This window comes from Suricata suricatta, chromosome 1 (assembly GCF_006229205.1).
Source record: "Suricata suricatta isolate VVHF042 chromosome 1, meerkat_22Aug2017_6uvM2_HiC, whole genome shotgun sequence".
In the NCBI taxonomy this organism is placed as follows: domain Eukaryota; kingdom Metazoa; phylum Chordata; class Mammalia; order Carnivora; family Herpestidae; genus Suricata; species Suricata suricatta.
Window position 1 is genome coordinate 37,375,824 of NC_043700.1, and position 26,201 is coordinate 37,402,024.

At 44.0% G+C, this 26,201-nt stretch overlaps 2 protein-coding genes across 2 annotated transcripts in view; both read left to right on the top strand.

Annotated features, from left to right (window-relative positions):
* Positions 1-10,612, top strand: part of LOC115289510 (heparan-alpha-glucosaminide N-acetyltransferase-like) — a 14,244-nt gene extending 3,632 nt beyond the window's left edge. The window contains exons 2-7 of the mRNA XM_029936778.1: positions 2,513-2,649; positions 2,866-2,987; positions 5,959-6,028; positions 8,324-8,393; positions 9,085-9,194; positions 10,571-10,612. Of these exons, the coding sequence (XP_029792638.1) occupies positions 2,513-2,649; positions 2,866-2,987; positions 5,959-6,028; positions 8,324-8,393; positions 9,085-9,194; positions 10,571-10,586 (525 nt within the window). The 3' untranslated portion in view covers positions 10,587-10,612. The remainder of the gene's footprint in view (positions 1-2,512; positions 2,650-2,865; positions 2,988-5,958; positions 6,029-8,323; positions 8,394-9,084; positions 9,195-10,570) is intronic.
* A 100-nt stretch (positions 10,613-10,712) lies between these two features.
* LOC115289503 (heparan-alpha-glucosaminide N-acetyltransferase) lies at positions 10,713-24,960 on the top strand. The gene is made up of 12 exons (XM_029936767.1): positions 10,713-10,811; positions 11,533-11,609; positions 12,530-12,560; positions 13,941-14,101; positions 15,213-15,328; positions 17,865-17,986; positions 18,341-18,467; positions 20,015-20,101; positions 22,275-22,352; positions 22,946-23,016; positions 23,114-23,226; positions 24,206-24,960. The coding sequence occupies exons 2-12, from the start codon at positions 11,549-11,551 to the stop codon at positions 24,385-24,387; spliced, it is 1,149 nt and encodes a 382-aa protein (XP_029792627.1). The 5' UTR covers positions 10,713-10,811; positions 11,533-11,548; the 3' UTR covers positions 24,388-24,960.
* Positions 24,961-26,201: the final 1,241 nt, after the last annotated feature.

Here is a 26,201-nt window from a genome sequence, read left to right on the forward strand (position 1 = left end):
GAGACACAGAACCCGAAGCAGGCTCTAGGCTCTGAGTTGTCAGCACAAGAGCCCGACACGGGGCTCGAACCCACAAACTGCATGATCATGACCTGAGCTGAAGTCGGATGCTCAACCAACTGAGCCACCCAGGCACCCCTCCCCCCCTAAAAAAGGAAAGAAGGGTGGAAGGAAGGAAGAAAGAAAGGAAAAGAGAAAGGAAGAAATCTGGAAGGCTGGGAAGTTCTAAGGAATTTTCTCCACCTAAAGAATATGTATTTTTTTTCTACATTTTCAAATAATAAATAATTCTCAGTTTATATAAACTAACCTAAATATAAACCTTCCCCCTGGAAATGATGACTTGATGTCTGATTTATTCTGCAGTATAGATAGGGTTTAATCTTAAAATTTGGCAAAGAAATGCAGGTTATTCTTTCTAATCAATGTGGGTACAAAAATCTTAAATTCTATCAAGTAGAATAAGTTAGCATACTGAAAGATTTATTTATCATGACATGTTTTTATTCTTGAGAAATCAGGAGAATTCATACATAAAGACAATGATGACATTTTAGAGGGAAAATAATGGTTAAATGGAGAGATAGCAAACTCTCCAAATGGATTCAAGTTAAAATAACCTCCACAATCTTAAAAAAATACTAAAAAAGGCAGCATACATTTTTTTTTAAGGCAGAATACATTTCTAAACTAATGAAGTAATAGAAGAAATAAGAGTAAGACTATGTAAGACATTAAAAACTTGTAACTAAAAGCAGTATAACATGATGAAGAGGAAAGCGCGAGATGGGGAAATATCTGAGATAATGAAAAGTTCAGTATTGCACACCATGAGGATGTGTTTCTAAGATCATGTTCAAGGGGATTTGGTGTCTCACAGACGGTTCACACCACAGAAACACAAAATAGAAGAATATTGAAGTATTTAATCTAATAACTAAAAATGTAATCTTAATACTGTGATGTCATAAATATTTAGTACATGAACAAAAAGAAGAAAAATTTTTGAATCTTGGTAAGACTAATTAGGAGCAAACATATTGCAATTTTTATCTGAGCACTGTTTGAGCACATATAACAAGAACCATTAAAATGATTATTTTTTTATCCGGTAGTGTCATTTTTCGAAATTTATTTTAGGGAAAGAATTTAAAGGAATAAGAACATCATGTGTAGCGATGCCTGGATGGCTCAGTTGGTTAGGTGTCCAACTCCCGATGTCCACCCAGGTCATGATCTCATGGTTCATAAAGGTCGAGCCCTGAGTTAGGCTTCACGCTGACAGTGCAGAGCTTGCTTGGGATTCTCTTTGCCCCTTACTAGCATGTACACATGCATGCTCTCTCTCTCTGAAAATAAATTTGAAAAAAGAAGATCATATATAGATCTTTGAAAACAGTATGTTATATAAATCATGTATAACATAAATTATAAGTATAATTATATATGTTTATCTTTTGTTTTGAATTTTCCTTTATTTATTTTGAGAGAGAGCACAAGCAGGGAGGTTATTGGCAGAGAGAATCCCAAGCAGGTCCATGCCATCAGCTCAGAGCCCAACATGAGGCTTGATCTCACAAACCCCATGGGATCATGACCTACGCCAAAATCAGCAGTTGGTTGCTTAACCCAGTGAGTTACCCAGATGCCTCTGTATTGATCTTTCAAGACATAATTTACATAAATTATACACAAGAAGATAGAAAAAGCTTTGAAAGCAGCCTAAATACATTTTTAGTATTTAATGCAACCAGCAAAACATTTAAGTATGCAAATTAGGTAGAAGGATGGAAACTTACTTATTAAATAATATGTAACACAATGGAATACAAGGCAATATATGCTGTATTTGTTAATTATGTGAAAAATTTACCTGATGCATAAAGGTTGTACAGCAACACATATATAGGCAAATTTTATCTAAATGTTTGGAATTTAAAGGTTTTTTTTTATAAGTATGAAGGAAAATGGGGCACCTGGATGTCTCAGTCACTTAAAGCGTCCAACTCTTGGTTTCGGCTCATTCATAACCTCACAGATTCGTGGGTTTAAGCCCCGCATCCTGCTCTGCACTGATAGCATGGAGCCTGCTTGGGATTCTCTGTCTCCCTCTCTCTCTGGCCCTCTCCCACTTGCGCTGTCTCTGTGTCTCTCAAAAATAAACTTTAAAAATTATTGGGGTGCCTGGGTGGCTCAGTCGGCTAAGCCTCCAACTTCGGCTCAGGTCCTGATCTCACGTTCGTGGGTTCAAGCCCCGCATCGGGCCCTGTGCTGACAGCTCAGAGCCTGGAGCCTGCTTCCAATTCTGTGTCTCCCTCTCTCTGCCCCTCCCCCGCTCATGCTCTGTCTCTCTCTGTCTCAAAAATAAATAAAAACATTAAAAAAAATTTTTTTTAAATGATAAATACGAGGAAAAGTCACCTCGGGTTCCAGGTGGGTGGGTGTTCATGTGCTCCAACAGCCAATGGACTTTCAAACACCTCTGACAGTTGCTTGTGCTTCTGCCTTTCAGTGCTCATTCCGGATTCTGGTAAACGTTTCCTGGAGTGGAAAACCCGGGAAGCCTAGCACTGCAGCGGTTGCTGTGAGCACCCAGCATGGATCTATCCTGCGACTTAATGACACCATGGAAGAGAAGGAAGTTTGTTGGTTTGTACCTGCTTTGACGTGATCTGCCGACATCTGCATTTTCTGTTTTTTTCCTCCCTATTTGGTTTTCAGCTTTTCCTTCCTTCAAAATGCAGTACTTTTAAAATATCTTTCCTGGTCTGTACTCAGGAATGCCTGTCACTCTGCCTTGATGACGTTATCAACTCCTTATTTCCTAATCTAACCATTTGTCTTAATTTTACCAAATCTTTATAGGCTGGAATATAAATTTGGAGAATTTGGAAACTATTCACTCTTGGTAAAGCACGTCCATAATGGAGTCAGTGAAGTTGCTTGTGACCTAGTTGTCAATAAGAATCCAATTGACAGTAACCTTCGTACGTATATGCTCTTTGTTAATTTTTAAAAATTTGTATTTCAAAGCTTTTAGTTTTTGAGTACTGTTTGCGACACTTTGTGTATTTTAAAACCTGAATTACAGGTATTCTGTCTTATTTAGTTATGGTATATTTATAATGTACCTATTGTGTTATTGGTGTATACTCAGAAAATTATGTGATATATAAGAAAATTATATGACCACCATATTCTTGTAGATGTTATTTAGTTTAATTATGAGGCATAAATAAGCCAAAAAAAAAAGTAAATGCAATGAGAACAAACTAGAAATAGGGCAAATGACTGTCAGGTATCTTTCCTTTTTTTAGGATAGAGGGCACAGTATTTTCTGTGTGTGTTTTCTGTGGACCGTCCAGAAGTCCCTTAGGATAAGGAGGGACTGTTCATTCTCTAAAAACTCCACTGAAGAAAATCTGTCAGTCTGAGCCCATTAGATAATATAATAAATCCCAAGAGCCTTAGTAAGTACTGTCCATAATGAAGCCTTGAAGACTGTAGGGTCAGGTCAAAAGAATGTAAGAACCAAAAAAAAAAGAAAAAAGAAAAAGAAAGGGCTACCATGGCACAGCACTAAAAATAATAAGGAATGTCATTGATAGAAATACATTGTATGTACAAAAACCAAGGAGTTCATTATGAAAGTAAATAGAACAAAGCCCAGGACACCTGGATGGCTCAGTCGGTTAAGTTCCTGCTCTTGGTTTCAGCTCATATCATGATCTAATGTTTTGGGAGATTGAGCCACAAGTTGGGCTATGCACTGACAGCATGGAGCTTGCTTAAGATTCCCCCTCTCTCTCTCTCTGCACCTCTCCCCTCTCTCAAAATAAATAAGTAAATTAAAACAAAAACAAAAACAAAGCCCCTTTCCTAAACAAATACAATACTTTGGTTGTGTTTGGAGATACCAAGGACCATCTGATGTTAACTGGAATGACTTAAAATTGTCAGTTGAACAAAATATCTAAGCATTTATCCTGCCTTTCCCATTTTTTGGTTTTGTTTTGTTTATGTGTGTGAGCAGGGGGAAAAGGGGCAGAGAGAGAGAGAGAGAGAGAAAGAATCATAAGTAGGCTTCACGCTTGGTGCAGAGCTTGATGCGTGGCTCAGTCCCATGACCCTGGGATCATGACCCAAACTGAAATCAAGTCAGATGCTCAACCGACTGAGCCACCAAGGCATCCCATTTTCCTATTTTAATTGTATTTTTAGGATAACTACATAGTTTGAGGTGATGAGGGTAAATTCTTTAGGAAATAATTCCAGCTAATACATGTGACAGAATGACAGAATATATCCTAATCCTTAATGGAGGAATTGATGTAGGCAGAAGTCATGAGTGGATGAAAGCATCACACGAGAGGGGACGTCAGGCTTCCCGCATTGAACACGTGCGTCAGGCATGTGGACGGTCGCAGCAGGTGCTCCTGCTGTGATACAGTGGGAGAGACACAGTGCCATTTGTGAGGCGTTCTTGCCCAAAAGAGTTGAGCATTTTTAGTCAAGCCTTTACAGCTAATTTCCCCTTTGAAGAATAGAAGAACAAGTCTAGTGACACCATGAGGAAACATAGTGACAGATCTAGAACAGGAGACTAATGGATGACTTATTTCAAACAAGTCAACGGCTATTTATGACTGAATGTGACTAATGAGCCATGATAAGCAAATACAAAACGGGAACCTGGTTTGAGTCCTGATCTGAACACACTAACTAAAAAAAACATTTTTGAGATAGAGAAATTGGAATATGGGCCCAGTGTTAGCCAAGGAATTGTTAATGACATTGTGATTATATAACAGAAGGTCCATTTTTAAGAAACTTTTGATTTGAAATGATCTTAGACTTACAAGAAATGTTGTAAAAAGGAGTTCCCGTTTACCCTTCTCCTAGCTTCCCCTAAATCCCCAAACTATGTAATCATAGTACAATTACGCCGTTGCAACAATCATCCTTGATTGAAACAAGGACGCTAACATTGGTATAGTGCTATTAACTGATGTATATAGGCCTCTCCGATTTCTCCAGGCCCCCTTTTTGGTCCAGGATACAGTCTTTGAAAGGTGATCTGTCAGGCCTGCATCTATTTTTAATATTTACTTTTTACGTTTGAGAGAGCTCTTTTAGTTGTCAGGTCTCTGCAGCCTTTTTTTTTTTTTTCTTCCCCATGACCTTGACACTTTTGAAGAGGACTGGCCAGTTATTTTGTTATTTGTACTTGCTTGCAAAGTGCAACATGTTTTCTCAAGACTAGGTAGAGGCAGTGCCTTTTCGGTAGATGACTACAGAAGCCTTCTCAGTGAGCCATGTCAGGATGCTACCGTGTATTTTATGAGGTCTGTGCTTTAGAGATACATACAGAAGATGGAAAGAGGCAATGACATGATGTCTGGGATTTGCTTAAAAATACTATAGGCAAGGGGTGCCTCTGGGTGGCTCAGTCGGTTAAGTGTCTGACTCTTGATTTTGGCTCAGGTCATGATCTCACGGTTCATGGGATCAAACCCTGCATCAGTCTCTGAGCTGACAGTGCAGAGCCTGCTTGGGATTCTCTCTCCCCATCTCTTTGCCCCTCCCCCACTCACGCTCTCTCTCAAAATAAATACATAAAAAAAAAAGCAGAGGGAGAGTAGCAATGGATGAAGCAAGAGACAATATCTTGATAATACTAGAATCTAGGTGATGCGTATATGTGACTTATTATACAAATCTCTGTTCTTTTGTAGATGTTTGATATTTTTCACAATGAAAATTAACACTCCCCTGAGGATGAGTGTTCTCAATTGTTTATAGGAGTGTAGGAAAATTAGCATAAGAATATAGGCTTTTCCCCTCCCTTGTTTCCATTTGTGTTTGCATTTTTCACTTACAGATGAAATGTAGTGACGTGACAACTTCGATGCTTATGATGACACTTTGGTGATACCGTGTTTTCTTTGATTTTTCCAGCTGTGTGTGTCGCTTTCCTTGTCGGTGTGGTGATCATCATTGCAGTCTCCTTTCTCAAGTTCTTAATGAGGTGAGCACATGTTAGGGGAGGGCACGGCTGGGAGGAGTAGCATATAGAAAAAGGATATTCAGGATAATTTGACCCTTTAAATGACTGTTTTCCTTTGATTAAATGAATGCTTATGCCTAGTCTACTCCTCGGTATCAGGGACCAATATACAGGAAGTGATGGTCCCTGAGTTCAGAGAAGTGATAACTTCAGTCCTCCCAAATGGCTGAAGAAATAGAAGATGCTTGAGAAGGCATTTCCAGAAAGAACCTCACAGCCTGCTTTTGTTGTGAGCCGTAGAGGCCTGGGCTGATTTCAGGAGGCGGCTGCCCCCTTGTGTTCTTCGTCCCCTCTCCGGCTGAGCCTCAAGGCTGGCCTCTGGTGCAGCGTCCCAGCTCCTGCCTGCTGGGCATCTGGCACAGAGATAAAGATGGGGTGCCGGACCTTTTCACCTCAGCAGGGACTCACTTTGCCCTGGTTGAGACAGGCAGGCAGCTTGGCAAGGGGATTTCCTCTCCTCCGTCTGCCTGGTTAATGGGGAGTCTGGTGAGAGTGAATTAGTAAGTAGACTGGAAAAATAAAAAGGAAAGAAAGTAAAATAGATCCAGTCCTGGGTGCCTGGGTGGCTCAGTCGGTTTAGCATCCAACCATCTTCAGCTCAGGTAATGATCTTGTGGATTGTGAATTCGAGCCCTGTGTCAGGCTCTGTGCTGACAGCTTGGAGCCTGGAGCCTACTTCAGACTCTGTGTCTCCCTCTCCCTCTGTCCGTCCCTCGCTCGTGCTCTATCTCTCTCTTTCTCTCTCTCAAAAATAAATATTAAAAATAGATCCAGGCCTGACGGATCACCTTTCAAAGGAAAGTTCTTTCATATTTTTAAAGAAATAAGACTGATTGAATGCTCTGCGTGTTAGGGTCTTAAGAAGGATCACAAGATTAAAAAAAATTTTTTTAACATTCATTTTTGAGAGATGAGGAGAGACAGAGTGTGAGTGGGGGAGGGACAGAGAGAGAGAGGGAGACACAGAATCTGAAACAGGGTCCAGGCTCTGTGCGACAGCTCAGAACTGGGGCTCGAATTCACGAACCGAAGGATCACAAGATTTTCTGGGTGAGCCATATCCAAACTAGAAGAAAGAAAACCTAGTCTAAGTCTACCACCTGGGGAAACCCAGAAGTTACAGGGAGTCTGTGCAGTCTGGCCCTCTTCCCCTTGGGTACCCCGGAAATACCAGGGTCTGGAGGGGCAAAAGGATTACTTCTTGCTCAGAAGCAGAGTTTTCACTTAACTGCTTTTTGGGGACAGAGTGTAATTTCAGTAGAGGGGTTTCATTTCTTTGAATTAAGGTATTGTCTTGTCAGTGTTCTGATAAGGTAAGATGCAGATACTGTTCCAGTTTATTATAGTGTATTCACTTGGTGCTTTCAATATGAATGGGTCTGTGATCTCACTTTCTAAAGTAACCGGTCGCTGACCTTGAGCTCTTGCATGGGGGAGAAATCACATCTCGCTCCACTGTGGAATCGGAATCGCATGTGATCCTGCCTTTGCAGCCTTGTAGACAGGACGCTCTGCGGGCGCGTGTCAGTCCCTTGTCCCTGGCTTATCACTTTGCAGCGTGCCCGTGGGAGTCAGGTGCTTAGGTCTGTCTGAGCCAGAAGACTCGGAGGCAGTAGTAAGAATACAGTGTCTCTCACCTTTCACTGGGAAGACAAGGATGTACAAGAAAATAAGGGCATTTAAAAAATTCTAATTGTTAAATATCTTAAGTTCTCCTTTCACCCTTCCTTAGATGTCTCTGTTTTAATATTTTTCATGTGATCGTGATGTTATCAGTGCCGAATGCAGTAGAAAGAAGAGTAAGTTGTACGGAGAAGAGAGAAGAAATAATATTTGCATTAAACATATGGTTCATATTTAGATACTTATGTGAACAAATAAAGTGTAGAAAAAACTTAGGAGACAGACATTGAACCAGTTATTTGTTGATACTAGGAATTATCGATAGTATTTTAAAATGAAACTACAGTTCTGTTTTTTAAAGAAAGGTCTTTTATTTGTTAGGGATCCATACTAAAATGATAAAATGATACCATGTCTGGGATTCTTTAAAATAATCTAAGGCAGGAAAGGGGGCAGAGAGTGGGAGTGTGGATGAAGTAAGATCAACCACACAGAATGATACTTTAAAATGTTTATTAATTCTTTGAATTAATATGAATGTTAACTTCAAATTAATTTTCTTTTACTTTTACTGTACTATCATTTTGAAAATTCTGCCAAAGGAAATAAATTAACTGAGCTTTCTATTTGCAGTTTGGATGACTTTCATAATTGGATTTCTAAAGCAATAAATACACGAGAAACTGATCGCCTAATCAATTCTGTGAGTTATTAGAATGCATCATGTGTGGTCTGGGTGGTTTTCTAGATTTGGAATTTATAAATCTCTAGTATACCTATAATCTGGTTTAATTAATGTTATTTATATTATAGAAGGCCAGGCCCTGTGTTCTTTATTCTTAATAAAGAGCAAGCAGCCTTCTCTTCGGCTCTGGAGAAGGGCAGGATCCCCTTCTTTTTCCTAGTGAGTTGGAACTTTGGGCTGCATTGTATGCATGGCATGGAGACATTTTTTCACTCTGCAGGCAGCACTGTTGAACTAATCCAGTTAAGTAGGGGGTGTCAAGGTTAAAACAAAAAACTAAGAGACATCCATAGAAGTCTACAAATCTGTGGCCTCCTGTGGCACTTAAACTTTCTGTTTGTGCTAAATTCATTATGGACCTTCTCCTGTCCATTTGTGGACGTACTTGTAGCCTCATGCCAGATGCACTCGTGGGCGGGTTCCTTGTGTCATCGATCAGTGTGGCAGCTGCAGGCTCAGCAGATGGTGCAGAAACCAAATAATATGGAAAACTAAGCCTCTAGGTGGGATCTCTACAAAAGCAAATTAAAGGATTGTTAGGATGAGTGTTAGCTCTCCATCCTGTTCATTTCTCCCCTAAAATACAGATCATTGACATTCACTCGCTAGCATTATCAACAGGCACGTCTCTCTCCCCATTTTTCTGAAGGAGCTGGGGTCTCCGAGCAGGGCAGACTCGCTCGGTGGTGATAGTCAACCAGAAGCATGGCGTCCACCCGCCTCACCTCCGCGACTCCGCTGTGTAGACACATTCAGGGGGTACGTGGGGCTCCCTTGGGATGTGGTGGGCACAGGTGTTCCAGGATCACAGGTTTGCACATAAACACACTTTTGACTTAAGGTGTTTTACATATCCTCTACCTTGTAGGGTGGGCAGGATTTCTTGCTTTAAAAATAAATCAGTAGCTACTTCCTTCTCAAAAACTGTCATGATAGCAAATGTAATAGTTGCTAGAGAGGACCGAGGTGTATGGCCAGAACCAGTTTCCACTAGTATGTAGGTTCTGTTGAAGTAAGGTCATTCATCCGTGGGCAGGCAGCTGCACACGGGGCCCCACGACCACCCCCAGCTCCACCCCCGTATCCCATCAGCAGCTTGACAAATGAGAGGCTGTGCCAGTCTGGAAGTGAAGCACCAGCTCTCTCGGGTGTGTGTCCTGGCCCTTCCGCACTGCTAGCAGAACAGCTTGAATACCAGGCTCTTTTGGTAGCAAATCCACAAAGTCCTACAACAAATTGTTTTTATTTTAGAGTTCAGGTAGAAGAGTGGGGGCCAAGACCCAGCTCTGAAAATAAAGTGTAAAACTGTATAGCTGAGCCATTTGCAATGGCCCGGATGGGGCTAGAGAGTATGATGCTAAGTGAAATAAGCCCGTCAGAAAAACACAAAAACCATATGATTTCACCCATATGTGGAATTTAAGAAGCAATACTAATGAGGGATTAAAAAAAGAGCATGAGGCAAACAGACTCTTAAACTATAGAGAACAGACTGACCGTTACCAGCGATGAGGAGGGGGGGATGGGTGAAATAGGTGACGGGGATTGGGGAGTGCATTGTGATAAGCACCAATGTTGTATGGAAGTGCTGAATCACTGGTGTGCCTGAAACTATTATTATACTGTATGATAATTGGAATAAAAGTAAAACCTTAAAAAAATATATATAGCTGAAAATAAGCATCTAGGTGTCAGGGCTTCCATTTCTGCCCACGGATGTCTTTTAAACTCTAGTGATAACTTGTAATTGTATCCCAGCCTCCCCAGATGCTGAGTGCTCCTGGGGTGGGTATTTGAAGCCAAGCAATAATGAGAGTAATGCACATTGCTAATGATTTCTGAATTCTCGCCCTGTGCCAGGCACTGTTTCTCCTTTTCATAATTTATTCAATTTCTCCATAACCCTATGAGGTAGCAACTTTTAATATGCCTGTTGTACTGATGAAGAGACTAGGCCACAGAGTTAGGTAGTTTGGCCGAGGTCACCTGGGGACTGAGCGGGACAGCCGGGATTTGATTCTAGGCAGTAACCTCATTGACACACTGAAATCTTCATTCTTCAGTATCCTGCAGAATTAGTATCAAACAGTCATGTATTCAGTCTATTTTATCATATTCCTCTTTTTTTTTTTTAGGTTTGTTTATTTTTGAGAGAGACAGAGACAGCACCAGTGGGAGGGGTGGAGAGAGAGAATCCCAAGAAGGCTCTGCGTTGCCAGCACAAAGCCGGACTCGGGACTCAAACCCATGAAATAGTGAGATCATGACCTGAGCTGAAACCAAGAATTGGACACCCAACCAACTGAGCCACCCAGGCACCTCCTCTTTCTTTTTTTAATTCTCATTTTGCCACTTTTGGAAATGAGATGTTCGCAGGTAGACTAACATTTCTTAAATGCCTAGAATATGCCAAGCACTGGTTAAGTTCCAGGGTAAACATTATTCTCTTCAGTAGTCCCAGCAGCAGATGTGTTTCCTGTCTTATAGTTACAGAGGTAACTGATGAGAGTCATGCCCTCATTAGAGAGGAGGGCCCCTGACTTGAGCCCTCAGCTCTAACCAACCATATGCCTTCTCCTAAAGTTCTTTAGCCTGAGGCATCTGAGTAATTAGTGTGAAACTGAGTGATGGGAGATGTTTGCTTTATTTTCAGGTTACACAATTTAGCATCAGTGTCACTTTCTCTTAAGAAATCATGTCTGAGGGGCGTCTGGGTGGCTCAGTCGGTTAAGCATCTGACTCTTGATTTCGGCTCAGGTCACAATCTCACAGCTCGTTAGATTGAGCCCCATGCCGGGCTATGCGTTGACAGCGTGGAGCCTGCTTGGGACCCTCTGTCCCTTCCTCTCTCTTGCCCCTCCCCCACTCATGCTCTGTCTCTCTAAAAAAAAAAAAAAAGTTATGTTGGCAATGGTGGCAACAGAAGGGCTTTGTGTTGTAGGGCCTTACCTGCATTGATTAGAAATAATGGCTTCCTGCTCTGTAAGTGTCTTCTGTGTTGTGACTGCCCCTTGTGAGTATAAGTGTGTCTTTTACAGTCGGGCCGTTCCTTGTCACATGTGCAAGCCTTGAAAGTGTGCCCTTTGCTGCTTTACAGGATAGCTCTCATCCTCATGGTCTTCGTGAATTATGGAGGAGGAAAATACTGGTACTTCAAACACTCGAGTTGGAATGGTAAGGTGTTTCCTTGGGGCAGCAGGGCTTGTGTAGAAACCCTCGGACGAGTGTGGGCAAGAGAGCTTCTCAGCATCCCCTTGGGAGCTCAAAGACAGGGCCCCACCAGCCTCCTCTGAGCGCTGAGCCCCTGCCCTTCAGATGATTCTGTTAACTCTTGTTTTGGTCTTGCTTTTGCTCTTGTTGGAGTGCTGTGGCAACACGTAGACGCCCGAGGCTCTGCTGCAGGACCGTGGGCCTCTGCAGGCGCTCTGCAGAATTCAGTTCTAAATAATTTTTGTCATATGTAGATATGCCTTTTTTTTTTTAAAGTTCTTAAAATTTTTTTTTAATGTTTATTTTTGAATTAGAGACAGAGACAGAACACAGCAGGGAGAGACAGAGAGACACACAATCCGAAGCAGGCTCCAGGCCCTGAGCTGTCAGCACGGATCCTGACATACCCACGAGATCATGACCTGGGTTGGACGTTTACCCAACTGAGACACCCAGGGGCCTCGGATATGCCTTTTATTCCAGCCACATTGGAGCTCTGTCTTCTGATTCTCCCCGTCCTCAGGGGTGCCACTGAACTCAGATTGGTCTGAGTGGTGCTGAATAATGGCTGTGAATCTGGCTCAGTAGCTGGCTTAAGAATGGATTTTGAGGAACACTGCTCGAAGGTGACAGACTTGTCCACACACTGCTACTTTGGCTCTCTCATGCCCAGTTATGTTCTTAGGAAGTGTCCCAGGCCTAGTGACCTGTTGCAAAGTCCCCAGGGAGTGTCTGTGTGTGTTACTTTACAGCGTTTTTCTGTGAGCTCTCTATATGAGATTATTTTCCATATATATCAGTATATAATGGTGCCAATCTAGACTTAGGACGTATTTATATTCTAGGGTCCTTTTCCTTACTCTTGTGCTTGTGTTATTCTCCAGGGCTCACGGTGGCCGACCTCGTGTTCCCGTGGTGAGTTGCATTCTCCTACCAGCTCTTCCGTAGGTCATCCAAAGCTTTTGTTTTTTCAGCAGATGCTGGAGCCTTTCTCTGAGACCAGCCTGGAGTTCTGGGCCACAGGCCTATGTTGGTGACGGTGTCTGCCCTCATAAGGTCCTTTTGGTGTCACTGGATAGTTCCTATACTTGGCATAGGTCTTGCCTAAGACCTGCTTATCAAAGATGAGTGATTTCAAAGGAAACATTTGTTAGTGTAGATACGGTATACAAGACCTGGAATCTTGTAGGAAATCATAAATTCTGAATATGTAGTTAAATCTCATTAATCCTGAAAATCAGTATAAAAGTCATAGTTCCTGAAAGAAATGTAGTGTACTGACATCAGGAAGTTCTGATAAGGAATGTAACAGGGTAATGATAGTAATAAATTAAAATGTAAAATAATACTGGAGTGACCCACTCCATCTCTGACCATCTGTGGTTTGTTCACCTTGTTAAGGGACCTAGATGTCCTGTACAATGTAGAATTTGTGTCTTTGCTTGTGCCTCTTGGAGTGACCTTGTTCCACCTTTAAGAGGTAGTACTGGCTACTGGCTTAGGTCTTTGGTCCCTTGTATTTCATCACTAGTATGAAATCAGGGTTTTTTTTTTTCAGGGGAGCTAGCGTTCTTTTTTGAGGTGGGTTTGGGTAGGAGGAAGTTTTGTATGCCTGAAGACCGGGTCGTTATTTATATATATTCTTTACAAGGTTCCTTACAGGAATTGTGTGTCTGTTCCTGTTACTCGACACTTTTATCCAGTTGGATGACCTCAAGAAAGGAAGCCAGGGGACACCAAGAAAGCAAACTCATCTTCTGTTAACCCCACACCCAATAAATAAGTAGAAAGATTGCTATTCTGACTTTTTTTTTTAAAGAAAAAGATTAGTACAGTAAAAAGAAGGAAAAGAGGTGGGTGGCTCAGAAAAAAAATTAGAAAAAATAAGACTTCCTTTTTTTGTTCAGGTGAAAGAGTGAATTTAGAAATGATTGAAATGCATTGTTTTTCAAGGACTTTGGAGGTGTGCTAGTGAATGTTGGGGTATGTGGATTATAGCGTCGTCTTCATCATTTTCTGTTTTTGACAACTAAATGGAAGTCTTGTTCTCGGAAACTGCACTCAGCCTTGAAGAATTTTCCTTCCAAGATAGGACTTGAAGGCACACAAACCATATAGTCCAACAGGGTTACCTTCTGATTCTTCCTCCAGTGTTACTTCAATAATTAGCTGCTTTAGAAAATCAGGTGTTGCTTCTTTCATGTAATAGATTATAAAATAGTGACAATATATAGACAAAAAATTAAAACCACTCTAGAAGTGGCCACCTTTTAATAGCTGGCTTTTTTATTTTAGGTTTGTATTTATTATGGGATCTTCAATTTTTCTATCAATGACTTCCATACTGCAGCGAGGATGTTCAAAATTCAAATTGCTGGGGAAAATTGCGTGGAGGAGTTTCTTGTTAATCTGTATAGGAGTGTTCATTGTGAACCCCAATTACTGCCTTGGTCCGTGTAAGTGTTTTTCCCCTCTGTTTGTGTATATTCAGGTTGAAATAGGAAAACTACATATCATAATTCAAAAGAAATATAATTCCTTCATTTCAGGTGCCTGCAAAAAGAACAGTTATTAGAAAAGTGTAAGCATGCTTGTATAACTTCGGGCATTATTATTATCTTGGGACTTCAGACCTGGGAGGGGCTTCTAAGACCACTCAAATTCATCTGCTTTCCAAAGGAAGACTCTGAGTCCCAGAGAGATTGAGGGGCTTGCTGTGGATCTTCTAAGTGCAGGGACAGAGTAGAGCCAGGTCTGGTCACCTGGTTCTTAGACCCTGCCCTCCTGCCTCTTTGGATTCGTCCGCTTTCATAGTAAGGCTGTTGTGTAGTAGTTCAGTCAGCCTTGGTCATCACCGTATGCCCGCTGGGTTGCTGGCAAAGGTTGTTTAGCAGTGTGAGCGACACGGGAAGGCTGAGGGAAGGACACACACCCTGTGCTTAGGACCAGCATCAGAGTCAGGGAAAGTGGTGGTCGCTGTACTTAAGGGGCTTACAGTGTCATTAGCAAAAGTAGACAGTTTCCTGGACAAAAGCCAGGTGGTCCCTTCAGAACCAGAAGCACATTAGGAGGAAGTAGGGGTCACTTCCATTTGGCGTCATAAGGAAAGGTGTCACATAACAGTTGATTCAGTGGGTCTCCAAAAAGTGGGCCACAGCTCTCAGGAGGATACATTGTAGGGTTTGTTACATGGTCTCCCTGTCCAGTGAGGTGGTCATGTAGCCTGTAGGGCAGGGAGCCTGTGCTGGTTCTCCAAGTTGCTGGTGGACTTGAGGGCTGATTGAACCCATACCTGGCGTGACAAAGGGCCAGGGGAGGAACCTCAGGGCCCAGGTAGTCCTTGCTTTGTCCCACACCCAAGGAACACACGTGTTCTTATCCCCATGTCCCAGCTGGCCACTTTCAGCTGTGAGTTTGAGCCGAATCCCATATGTATTTCTATCTCTAGCAGCTTCAAAGTATCCTTAAGTGCAACAGACGTATGTGTCCCCCCTTAGAAAAACACAGTGTTGTCTTGGGCAGGACGAGGAGTCTGGCTAACGCTGTACCTAACGTGTGCCTTTGCAGTGTCTTGGGACAAGGTGCGGATCCCAGGTGTGCTCCAGCGGCTGGGGGTGACCTACTTCGTCGTTGCCGGGTTGGAGCTCCTCTTCGCCAAACCTGTGCCTGAAAGCTGTGCCTCGGTGAGAAAACCTACTTTAAAAATTTTTTAATTTTTAATTTTTCTATTAAATTAAAAAAATTTTTAAATGTTTATTATTTTAGAAATAGAGAGAGTGTGAGCACGGGAGGGGCAGAGAAGAGAGGGAGTTACAGAATCTGAAGCAGGCTTCAGGCTCTGAGCTGTCAGCAGAGCCCGAAGTGGGGCTCAAACTCACAAACCGCAAGATCATGACCTGAGCCAAAGTTGGACACTTAACTGACTGAGCCACCCAGGTGTCCTGAAAACCTGCTTTTAAACACTGTGGGGGATGGGAATACAGCAATCACTGTATGGTTTTCAGAACCTTCTTTAGTTCTGAGCACAGTGTTATATGTCAGTAGATTTAACTCTGTTAGTCAAATGCATTATTTTTCCCTTTAGTTATTTTCCTGTAGACTTTATACTAATTGTTTTTCTTTATTGTGGGGGAAAAACACAAGATCTACCCTTTTAAAAAAATTTTAAGTGTCCAGTGATCAGATGCATTTTGACGGCATTAAATAATATCACCATCATCCGGTTTGCCAGTTCAGTCTTTTGGGGCATTACTGCCAATTTTTCAATTCTTTGTAGTATAAGACATATAGAAAGAAACTCACGAAACATCTCAGTATCTATATAGATGATGTGAAGATTCAACTTGGAGGAAAAATGCCAAGGTAGCATGGAGGAGAATGACAGTATTGTCCTTGACTAGTTAGTATTTCTAATTTGTAGGAAGTATGTGAGAGTCTCATTTCTTTCATGATTGCTTTTTTTTTTCTTTTGAAATGTCTATTTTTGAGAGAGAAAGAGAGGAGAGAGCAAGCATGAGTGGGGGAGGGGCAGATGGAGAGGGAAACCAGAATCCAAAGCAGGCTCCAGGCTCGGAGATGTCAGCAGAGAGCCTGATGCCGGGCTCGAACTGCGAACTGTGAGATCATGACCTGAGCTGAGGTTGGAATCTTAACTGACTGAGCCCCCCAGACGCCCCTTGTGATTGATTTCTATCTTAATATAAATTGCTCAGTGAGTTTACTCAGGTGGGCTTTTTTTCCCCCTAGTAGAGGTAAAAATTGAGGAAGAAGTGTTTAAGTTCTTCCACTTGGGATCCTACTTAATACATTTAGAAAGCTGTATTTGTTTTCTAGTCTGTGTATATAACTAGCAAATTTATCACTGAACCCCCCACTCTCTTGGCCTTTCCTCTAATGATTGTTCAGTTTTCTGTCCTTGGAGGGGGTCGGCTCCCTGTTTGTTCACCTGCTCTGCCCACTCTGCCGTTGTGTGCAGTCCCTTTGCTACAGCTTTTCTTGAGGTGAAGTGAGACTAGACACGGACGTGGGCTTGGTTAGCCACGTGTGGGACCTCAGGTCTGTGGAGGCTTCTCCACGGCCACCATGATAGAGCGAGGGGTTGGGTGTGACACCAAGAATAGTGGGCTAGGGGCACCTGGGTGGCTCAGTTGGTTAGGCATCCAACTCTTGGTTTCGGCTCAGGTCATGATCTCACAGGTTTCATGGGTTCAAGCCCCACGTTGGGCTCTGTGCAGGTGGTGTGGAGCCTTCTTGGGATTCTCTCTCTCTCTTTCTCTCTCTGTTTCTCTCTCTCTCTCTCTCTCTCATTGCCCCTCCCCACTCATGCTGTCTCTGTCTCTCAAAAATAAACTTTAAGAAATTAAAAAAAAGAAAGTATAAGTGGGCTATACTCCTTCTTTCAATCAGGATAGCTTCCAAAGTTTAAATTTCACTTTCCTTTTTAAAAATGTATTTTTAATTGCTTTTTAAATGACACTTTTATTGAGCTATATTTCACATACTGTAAAACTCGCAAGTTTGAAGTGTGCAGTTCAGTGGCAGGTGGTCTATTCACAGAGTCGTGCAGTATCCACACTGTCCAGTTCTAGAACATGTTCGTGACCCCGCAGGAAACCCCGTGCTCGCTACCAGCCACGTGCCGTTTCCACACGGCTCCCCCAGCCCTGGGCAGCCCCTCGTCTACTCTCTGTGTCTGCAGATTTACCTGTTTTGGACATTTCTTATAACTGGAATTATGTAATATGTGTCTTTTTTGTTTAGTGGCTTTCACTTAGTGTATTTTTCAAAGTTTATGCATGTTGTGCCATGTTTTAGTGCTTCATTCCTTTTTACTGCTGAATAATATTCCATTTTATGAATGTCCCACCTTTCTGATATATTCATCAATTGATGGGCATTTGACTTATTTTCATTCTTTGGCTAGTATGAATAAAGATTCTATGTGTATTTGTGTACAAGTTTTTGTGGAACATCTGTTTTCAATTCTCTTAGGTATAGGGGTAGAATTATCCAGTGCTTTCTTTTTAACTAATCTTTTATTGTGGTATTTCATAGAGAGGGGCAGCTAGACCATATAATACATATGAAATAAACATGCATCTATTTCTGTATTGCTACCATCAAGGCCAGAGAGGAATTACATGGAATTTCCCAAATACATATACGCATATTTTTTCCTTTTCTGCTTGCTTCATACGTGTTCTTATGTGCCTCACTCAGGAGAGAAGCTGCTTTTCCCTTCGAGACATCGTTTTCAGCTGGCCCCAGTGGCTCTGCATTCTGACGCTGGAAAGCATTTGGCTGGGCTTGACGTTCTGCTTGCCTGTCCCTGGGTGTCCTACGTAAGTGAGCCCATGGGCGAAATCCCTTTTTGCATGTTATTTTCTGCCAGCTCGGAGCTTCTGCTGTGATAGCTCGCAGATTACCCAGAGGAACTCTGTCCCTCTTTCTTCTTTGAGGCATAGCACATATCCGGAGGGGAATTGGGTGGAAGTCCAGAGGAATGTCTTCGTGAGGCTTTTTCAGGGTCTATGTGACCGCGGGCAGGGCTGCCACCTTAGCGCAGGGAGCATGGCTGAAGGCACATGGCGCTGCGGGTCTCAGTGGTCGAGGCCACTTGTTGGGCGGCAGGAGGTGCCACTGCAGCCCTGATGCCCTCTAGGTCTTGTCAGTGAAGCACTTGTTCTCCTTCCCAGAGGTTATCTCGGCCCTGGTGGCATTGGAGATTGGGGGAAGTATCCAAATTGTACCGGAGGAGCTGCTGGCTACATTGACCGCTTGCTTCTGGGCGACAACCACATTTACCAGCATCCTTCGTCGGCCGTGAGTGAGCCTTGCTTGCACTTGGAACTAGGCACTTGGGGGGTCGGAAGTGAAGGAAAATGGAAGAGGCTGGCCAACTGGAAACTATTTAGCAGACTGTGATGGGGACTAATTTTTGAGAAGCTGGCTGATTTAGGGACTTTAACGTTCATTAAATGTGTGCATCCGTTCCTTTGGGTTTGAAAGTGCGAATGCACGTGTCCAGCACGCGGCAGCCTGCCTTCTCCTGTGGCTCAGGTCGGACTTCCAGCAGCCGACTCTGAGGCCGAGATTCATGTGCAGGGAGCTTGCAGGCCCTCCTTTTGGGATAGACACCTGCCCGGGACCAAAGGGAGCAGGGGCGTGCACAAGGGACCATTGGACCATCTCCTGGGGGGCTGTGCCCGGTGCTTCACACTCGCTCTGAATTGGAGTGAGGGATTGGGCCCTTGTTACCCCGGGTGGTTATGGACTACCCCGGGTGGTTATGGACTGCCCCCAGTAAGGGCGTGTGGCTCCTGGAGAGGCAGCTCTCTTCAGTCAGGGACAGATCCAGAACATGGACTTGGCTGAGAGCTTTTTGGCCATTAATGTTTCTACCAGCTGGAGAACGAGTGCTTTAGTGCTGAGAGGGTGGGCAGGGGGATAACTAGGTGATGCACTGTGGCATGCACTACACTGTTTATTTCCAAATTTCTTCAGTTTCTGCAATATTTGTTTTATTAATAAAGTAATATATATTTTTTCACACACATTTAAATGTTTATTTTTTTAATGTTTTTTATTTATTTTTGAGAGACAGCGTGAGTAGGGAGGGTCAGAGAGAGAGGGAGACATAGAATCTGAAGACAGGCTCCAGGCTGTGAGCTGTCAGCACAGAGCCCGATGCGGGGCTTGAACCCATGAACCTTAAGATTATGACCTGAGCTGAAGTCGGACACTTAACCGACTGAACCACTCAGGCACCCCTAAATGTTTATTTTGAGAGAGAGAGAGCATGAGCAAGGGAGGGGCAGAGAGAGAGGGAGAGAATCCCAAGCAGGCTCTGCACTGTCAGCACAGAACCTGACGCTGGGCAGGATCTCACTAACCATAACACAAATTGAGCTGAAATCAAGAGTCAGACGCCTAGCTGAATGAGCCACCCAGGCGCCCCAGTACAGATATATTTTTAAATGTTATTTGCCAGAAGAGAAGTTAGGAAAGAACATCTTTTTGATGTGACAGTAGGGTTGCCCAGAGGGAATACGCCTGACAGTTAGGAAGGGATGGCACACAGTGCTAGAACAGGCTGGGGACGCATCGTGTCCCCGGGCACCTGAGGTTGAAGGGGCTGCTCTGGACCACAGTTCTTCCCCGGGCTCTGCATTCCCTTCTGGCGTCCCACACCCCACACTTTGTTGGCCAGAAGTATTCTGCCTATAATCCCCACAAATTGGCAGTGAATCTCTGCAGCAAAAACAAAAAACATTGAATTCTGGAGTGTCCTCAAGTCTGCATTTGGTCTCTGAGTTGTTTGTGTGCATTTCACAGTCAGTGGACTCTGCCTTCTTTTTCTGTTTTGTTAGGTGCTTTATCACACCGAGGTGGCCTACGACCCAGAGGGAATCCTAGGGACCATCAACTCCATTGTGATGGCATTTTTAGGAGTGCAGGTATTTGTTCATTTCATTAGGGTACATTTTTCTGATAGCTCATGACTCATCACTAACTCATCAGTAATTCAAAAGCCATTTCATTAAGTAACTGGGAGCACATCTTCTGGGGTATAATGCATTCCGTTCATGCGTGACACATGGTCAGAACTAGACATTGCTACAACTTAGCACATTGAAATAATTCTGTACAAGTCCTGTATGCCTCCCCAGCTTCTCATTATGCATGTGGCTTATCTTAGCAATGGAAGCCCAGCACTTTGGGGGTAAAAGGTGTCCCTCAGGGACTGTGTGGGTGTTTGATCCGGTGACGTTGGGAAGCCTCTGTGTCACTTGGCACATTTCTCTCATGTACACTTTGTGTGGTTTCAGGTTAGGCATATTTTATGCAAAAATCAGTACAGGTGGTTCTTGGTTTTTCTTATGTGCAATTTTGTTAAAATTATGAATAGCCTGTGCTTGCTCTGGCAGCACATACACTAAAATTACGAATAGCCTAGACTTTTTGCCCCTAATCCTGATTGATGTTTGAAACTACTGTTGGAGCAGAGCTGACTGGAGGAGGAGGCCTGTAAAGCAGCACTAACAGACTGCTCTGTGACAGTGGAAATGTTAGTTGTCCATGTGGCTTTTAACTTCTAATGTGGTATCCTAGCACGACTGAGGAACAGAGCTTTTAATTAAATTAAATTTTATTATTAAATTTTAAAAATGTTTACGTATTTTGAAGAGTGAGAGAGTACGAGCAGGGGAGAGGCAGAGAGAGGCGGGGGAGAGAGAGATTCCCAAGCAGGCTCCATGCTGTTAGCTATTAGCACGGAGCCTGATGTGGGGCTCAAACTCATGAACCATGGGATCCTGACCTGAGCCAAAATCAAAAGAGTTGGATGCTTAACTGACAGAGCCACCCAGGCACCCATGTGTTTTTTTTTAATGTTTATTTATTTATTTTGAGAGAGAGAGCACACATGAGTGGGGGAGGAATAGAGAGAAAGGGGAAGAGAGAGAATCCCAAGCAGGCTCCGTGCTGCCAGCACAGAGCCCAGTGTGGAGCTTGATTCCATGGATTGTGAGATCATGACCTGATGAGCTGAAATCAAGAGTCTGATGCTCAACCGACTGAGCTACCCAGGCACCCTTAATTTCATTTAATTTTAATTAATTTAAATTTTATTTCAAATAGGCTCATGAGGCTAGTGGCTCCCATATTGGATGGTGCAGGTCTAAAGCATATACGTTTTGGTGATTTCATATTTAGAAATACTGCTTTATACTTACTGCCATAGCACTTTATAGTTCACGTGGGTACTTTTACATACATTCATTTAATGCCTGTGTTTGCTCTTGAGGTAAGTCTGCGCCTGCGGGAGCAGCCTAGGGTCCGGTTCAGAGGCTCTAGCACTTGTCAGCTGGGCAGCCTCGGGCATGCTCCCCCTTCTGTGCCTCAGCAGCACCTACCTTATGACGGTGTTGAGAGGATTAAATAAGCTAATCTATGTAAAATTCTAAGAACTGGCATATAGAAAACATTCACAGATTTTAGCTTAATTACAAATTATTATGAATGTTTTCTTATCCTTTGATGCTTTCAGAAGTTACTTCCTAATTTCAGAGGATTTTTATGCAAAGTCCAGATTGTACTGTTTCTACAGTGTTTCCCTGCCTCTAGTTCCACCTGTCCCCTTCTGTACTGTTGCCAGACTGGCTGTCTAGCAAGCTAGTCAGAGCTTGTCCCTCGTTACTGGTTTTTTGGGGGGTTGGGAGTGGAGAAGGACCTTGCTCAGCTCCTCTCACCTACGGGAGAAAGCCCGTGCCTCACGGAGACCCTCGAGCCCACCTGCCTACCACTTTCCCGCCCGTCCAACCCTCTGCCTTTGACGATTACCTGCAGCTCAGCCATTTGGCATGCTGTTCCATTCCGCCCAGATGCCCTTCCTGCTCTGCAGTCGTAGCTTCAATCTGACGGCATTTCCTCTCTGGCATCTCCTCCCCTCCTGAGTCGTCCCCTGCGCCTTGGTGTCCAGTTGTCTAGGGCAGGGGTGACGCTCCATCCCTCTTGGGAATCCCAGCATCTAGCAGCGTGCCTGGCAGATGAGCGATCAGGCCCGTGAATGAGCATGAATACAAATCCACCTTAAGCAGGTCTCTTGGTCATCTGTCTTTTCCTCTCCAGGCGGGAAAAATACTCTTGTATTACAAGGACCAGACCAAAGACATTCTCATCAGATTCACTGCCTGGTGTTGTTTTCTAGTAAGTACCTATGTTCCTCACTGAAGGTCCTTCCACACATGTATTGCAAGGAAATAAAATGTGTGGCAGCACTGGATAGCGGCTGTCGCCACATCACAGTAGCTATGCTCTTCGGTAGAGTAATGGAGAGAAACGTATCTTTATACCTAAACTCTCTCAGGTCAATTTTCTCAGCCAGATGTCTTTGTCAATAAGAGTGTTTGCTGTCAGCCAGCGGCCAGGAATGGCTGAGGAAGTGGTGTGGGGTTGGTGCGGAGCCAGACCGGAGAGACCGGGCGGACAGCACATGTGCAGAGGTCTGCTTGCAGGTCTCTAGGTGGCAGAGCTGGAAGTTGGGCTGTTCGTTTTAGCCTTCGTGTTTCCTCTCCGTCCGTTAATTTACCTTCAACTCAGAAGGCTGCTTTGGAGATTTTTTGGAGAATATTTTTGTGAGAATATCTTTAGTTCCGCATCTTGAAAATATTTTTCCAGTTAAAAGAATAAAAGACAAAACACAATTTTTAGTCCTCCTCAAGCAATTAACGTATTTTCCAGTTTTGAAAGTGGTTTTTTGAGATAATATAAAAAACTAACATTGTTTCCTCCCATTTCAGGGCCTTATTTCTGTTGCTTTGACGAAAATTTCTGAAAATGAAGGCTTTATTCCAATAAACAAGAATCTGTGGTAGGTATAGCAAACCATGTCATTGTCATGTTGGGTTGGTCCTGCTGACGCTGGATGCGTTCCTCAGGAGCCCTGAAACCCCTCGTTCGCCTCGCAGGTCCATTTCGTATGTCACCACACTGAGCTCCTTTGCCTTCTTCATCCTGCTCGTCCTGTATCCCATTGTGGACGTGAAGGGACTGTGGACGGGGACCCCGTTCTTCTACCCAGGTGAGTCACCTCTAAGCCCGGAGCCAATGATGGCAACCAAGTGGGTCAGCCCAGAGACCCTGAGCACGCCCAGTACTGCGGCCTCGGGCCCCTGGCCTCAGTGGCAGGTTTGCATGATGCAGACTGAGGGAGAAAGCAGCTGGGGCCACGCTGTCCCAGGCCACATGCAGGACGTCTGTGGCCTGTTCCGAAACTGTCCACCCATTTTATCTGTTTACATTGTGGGGTCATAACCAAGCTTCACTTGTTTTTCTTTTCTTTTCTTTTCTTTTTTCTTTTTTCTTTCTTAATGTTTGTTTATTTTCGAGAGAGATGCAGAGTGCAAGTGGGGGAGGGGCAGAGAGAGGGAGACACAGAATCTGAAGCAGACTCCAGGCTCTGAGGTGTCAGCACAGAGCCTGATGCCGGCTTGAACAGCAGAGCATGGTCTGAGCCGAAGTCGGATGCTCAACTGACTGAGCCACCCAGGCGCCCTCCCACCTGTTTCTTTAGGCGATGCTGAGTTGTGGAGCCTCAGAAACTGCCGGGGCCTAGTGCCCAGCTTCTGGGGCTTCAGCAATGGGTCCTGCTTGCCTTCTGAATGTAAATCTACTACCTTACAGATTATGCGCAAGAAATATCAAGAGATAAACATCAATGCAATTCTACATGAAGACCGAGAGACCAGAATCATTTCTATGGTTCTTGTGATAGTTACATTTTTCTGACCTCAAGTTTCGGTCTAGAAAATAGAAACTCGTAATTTTGGCTCTCCTTGCAGATTTAGTGTTCACGGATTACACAGTTAGAAAAATTTTCTTAGTTTTTGATCCAGCTTACAGGTAAGTATCTAATACACACATCACATATTTTTAGCAGTAGGCAACAGTGTAGGTGTGAGCTTCTTGTTTTTTCCCCTGAACCAAAGTCACATTTCCAGAATGAAGCAGATGGTCGGATGTGGCTCCGGGGCACCTTACCTTGTGCATCTCTCCTCCAGGAATGAATTCTATCCTGGTGTACGTTGGCCACGAGGTGTTTGAGAGCTACTTCCCCTTCCAGTGGAAGCTCGGGGACAGCCAGTCCCACAAAGAGCATCTAACTCAGAACATAGTCGCGTCTGCACTGTGGGTGCTCATTGCCTACGTTCTCTATAAAAAGAAGGTGTTTTGGAAGATCTGACAGCTCCCACCGAGATGTGTTGCTGGCGGACTCTAGTGGGCCGGGGGACGTGGGGGAAAGCAGCCTTAATAAAGGCTCTAATAAGAGGGAACCATTAATTACAAAATTGATAGGATGCGTATTTCTAGATGATGGGGAAGAGGCTCAGGGACTCTCGCTGTGACACGGCTGTTCAGCAGAACCCTGCCTGGATATTTGGGACTTGTGTATTTGGAATGGAGTTGTCTTTTTTCCCTCCATCTTCTGTGTAAATGTATTTAGAACCTTATCCTGAGGATTCCTCACGTAACTTTCCAACAGGGAATTTCCGTAGGCATTTTTCGTCTGTGACGGATAAAGCAATCTAATGTCTAATTTGTATTGACCTTATTTTCCTGCAAACATGTCCACGTGCCAACCAAGAATGCCAAGAATGTGAGGTGTGGCAGTGTAGCCTAATATTTTCTGGTTAAGTGCACTTTTAATGTTTCAAGAGAGTCCGAGTAATTTCCTTTTCAGATCTGCAAGGCATTGCTGGCTCCCCAAAATGCCTTTCTCTCATAAGCCATTTTCTCCTTTTCTCCACTTGAAAAAGAAGTTAAAGTGTAAATGTGTTCTTCTCAGTCACTCTTGCTCCTAGTTCCCTACTTCTGTACCTGTTTGCCCGTCTGTCTGTCTACCCGCTGGTCTGTGTGTTAGGTGGGAGCCGGTGCCCACGGCGCAGGTCTGGCATGTGTCAGTCGCCAGTTTCCGTGTGAGGTGCCCACAAGTCCCGTGGCCTCTCAGGGCCTCGGTTTCCTCATTTGTGAAATGAGGGAGGAAGTCGCGACCACTCTGGTCCCTCCAGCTCTTAGGCTCAGTGAGGCAGGATACATCAATAGCTTTTCTGAAATCTTTAGGAAAGTAATTTTATTACAGAAAACTTAAAAGTAAATGATAATGAAAAGGTTTAAAAAACGCTCACTGGAGTCCATTTTTTTGGAATGACCCTCCACGGTGGAGGCAAGCAACTTCCCCGCTTGGAATCACAACAGTGGAGGCGCAGTGTCCCCGGGGGGAAGGCAGGAGAACGGTTCGGTGATGCCAGGCTTCTGACACGTCATGTCTGTGAGAACCCTGCGTGTGAGGAAAGGAAAGGTGGTGACCCGGGGCCCTCTCCACGGGGCCACGGCTGGTGTTCAGCTTGAACCTCTGCCCTGAACCCTCAGCCCCACTGTACCCACCTGCCGGACCCTCCGCCTGGCCCCCCGCCAGCACCCCGCCTCCCTTCTTCCCACCTCTCTGCCCACATTCAGACCTGTCGGCTGGGTTTTCCTAGCTTGTGGACCAGTCTTTCTCTATTTCTAGGTAATGAAACTGTCACGTCACCCCCCTTCCCTGCTCTCCCCACCCCCTTTCCATATTTAGCCATTCCCTTGTCTTCTCCCCTCCATCCTGTGTTCCATCCCAAACACCTTCATTCTCCCTGGGGCTGCCTTGTTACTCTAGTCCGGGCTCCTGTAATTATTTTTTCTTTTAACTTCTTTATATTTTGAGAAAGGGAGAGACACAGTGTGAGTGGGGGAGGAGCAGAGAGGGGGGAGACACAGAATCCGAAGCAGGCTCTAGGTTCTGAGCTGTCAGCACAGAGCCGGATGTGGGACTCAACCTCGTGAACCCATGGCAAGATCATGACCTGAGCCGAAGTTGGACATTTAAGTGACTGAGCCACCCAGTTGCACCTGTAATCACTTTTTAACGGGCCTCCTCCCTCAGTCCTTCCTTCTGTGAAGTCACTATCCATTGCCTCCAGATTAAGCTTTATAAAGCAGAGCGCGGTCACCCCTTACACAGCT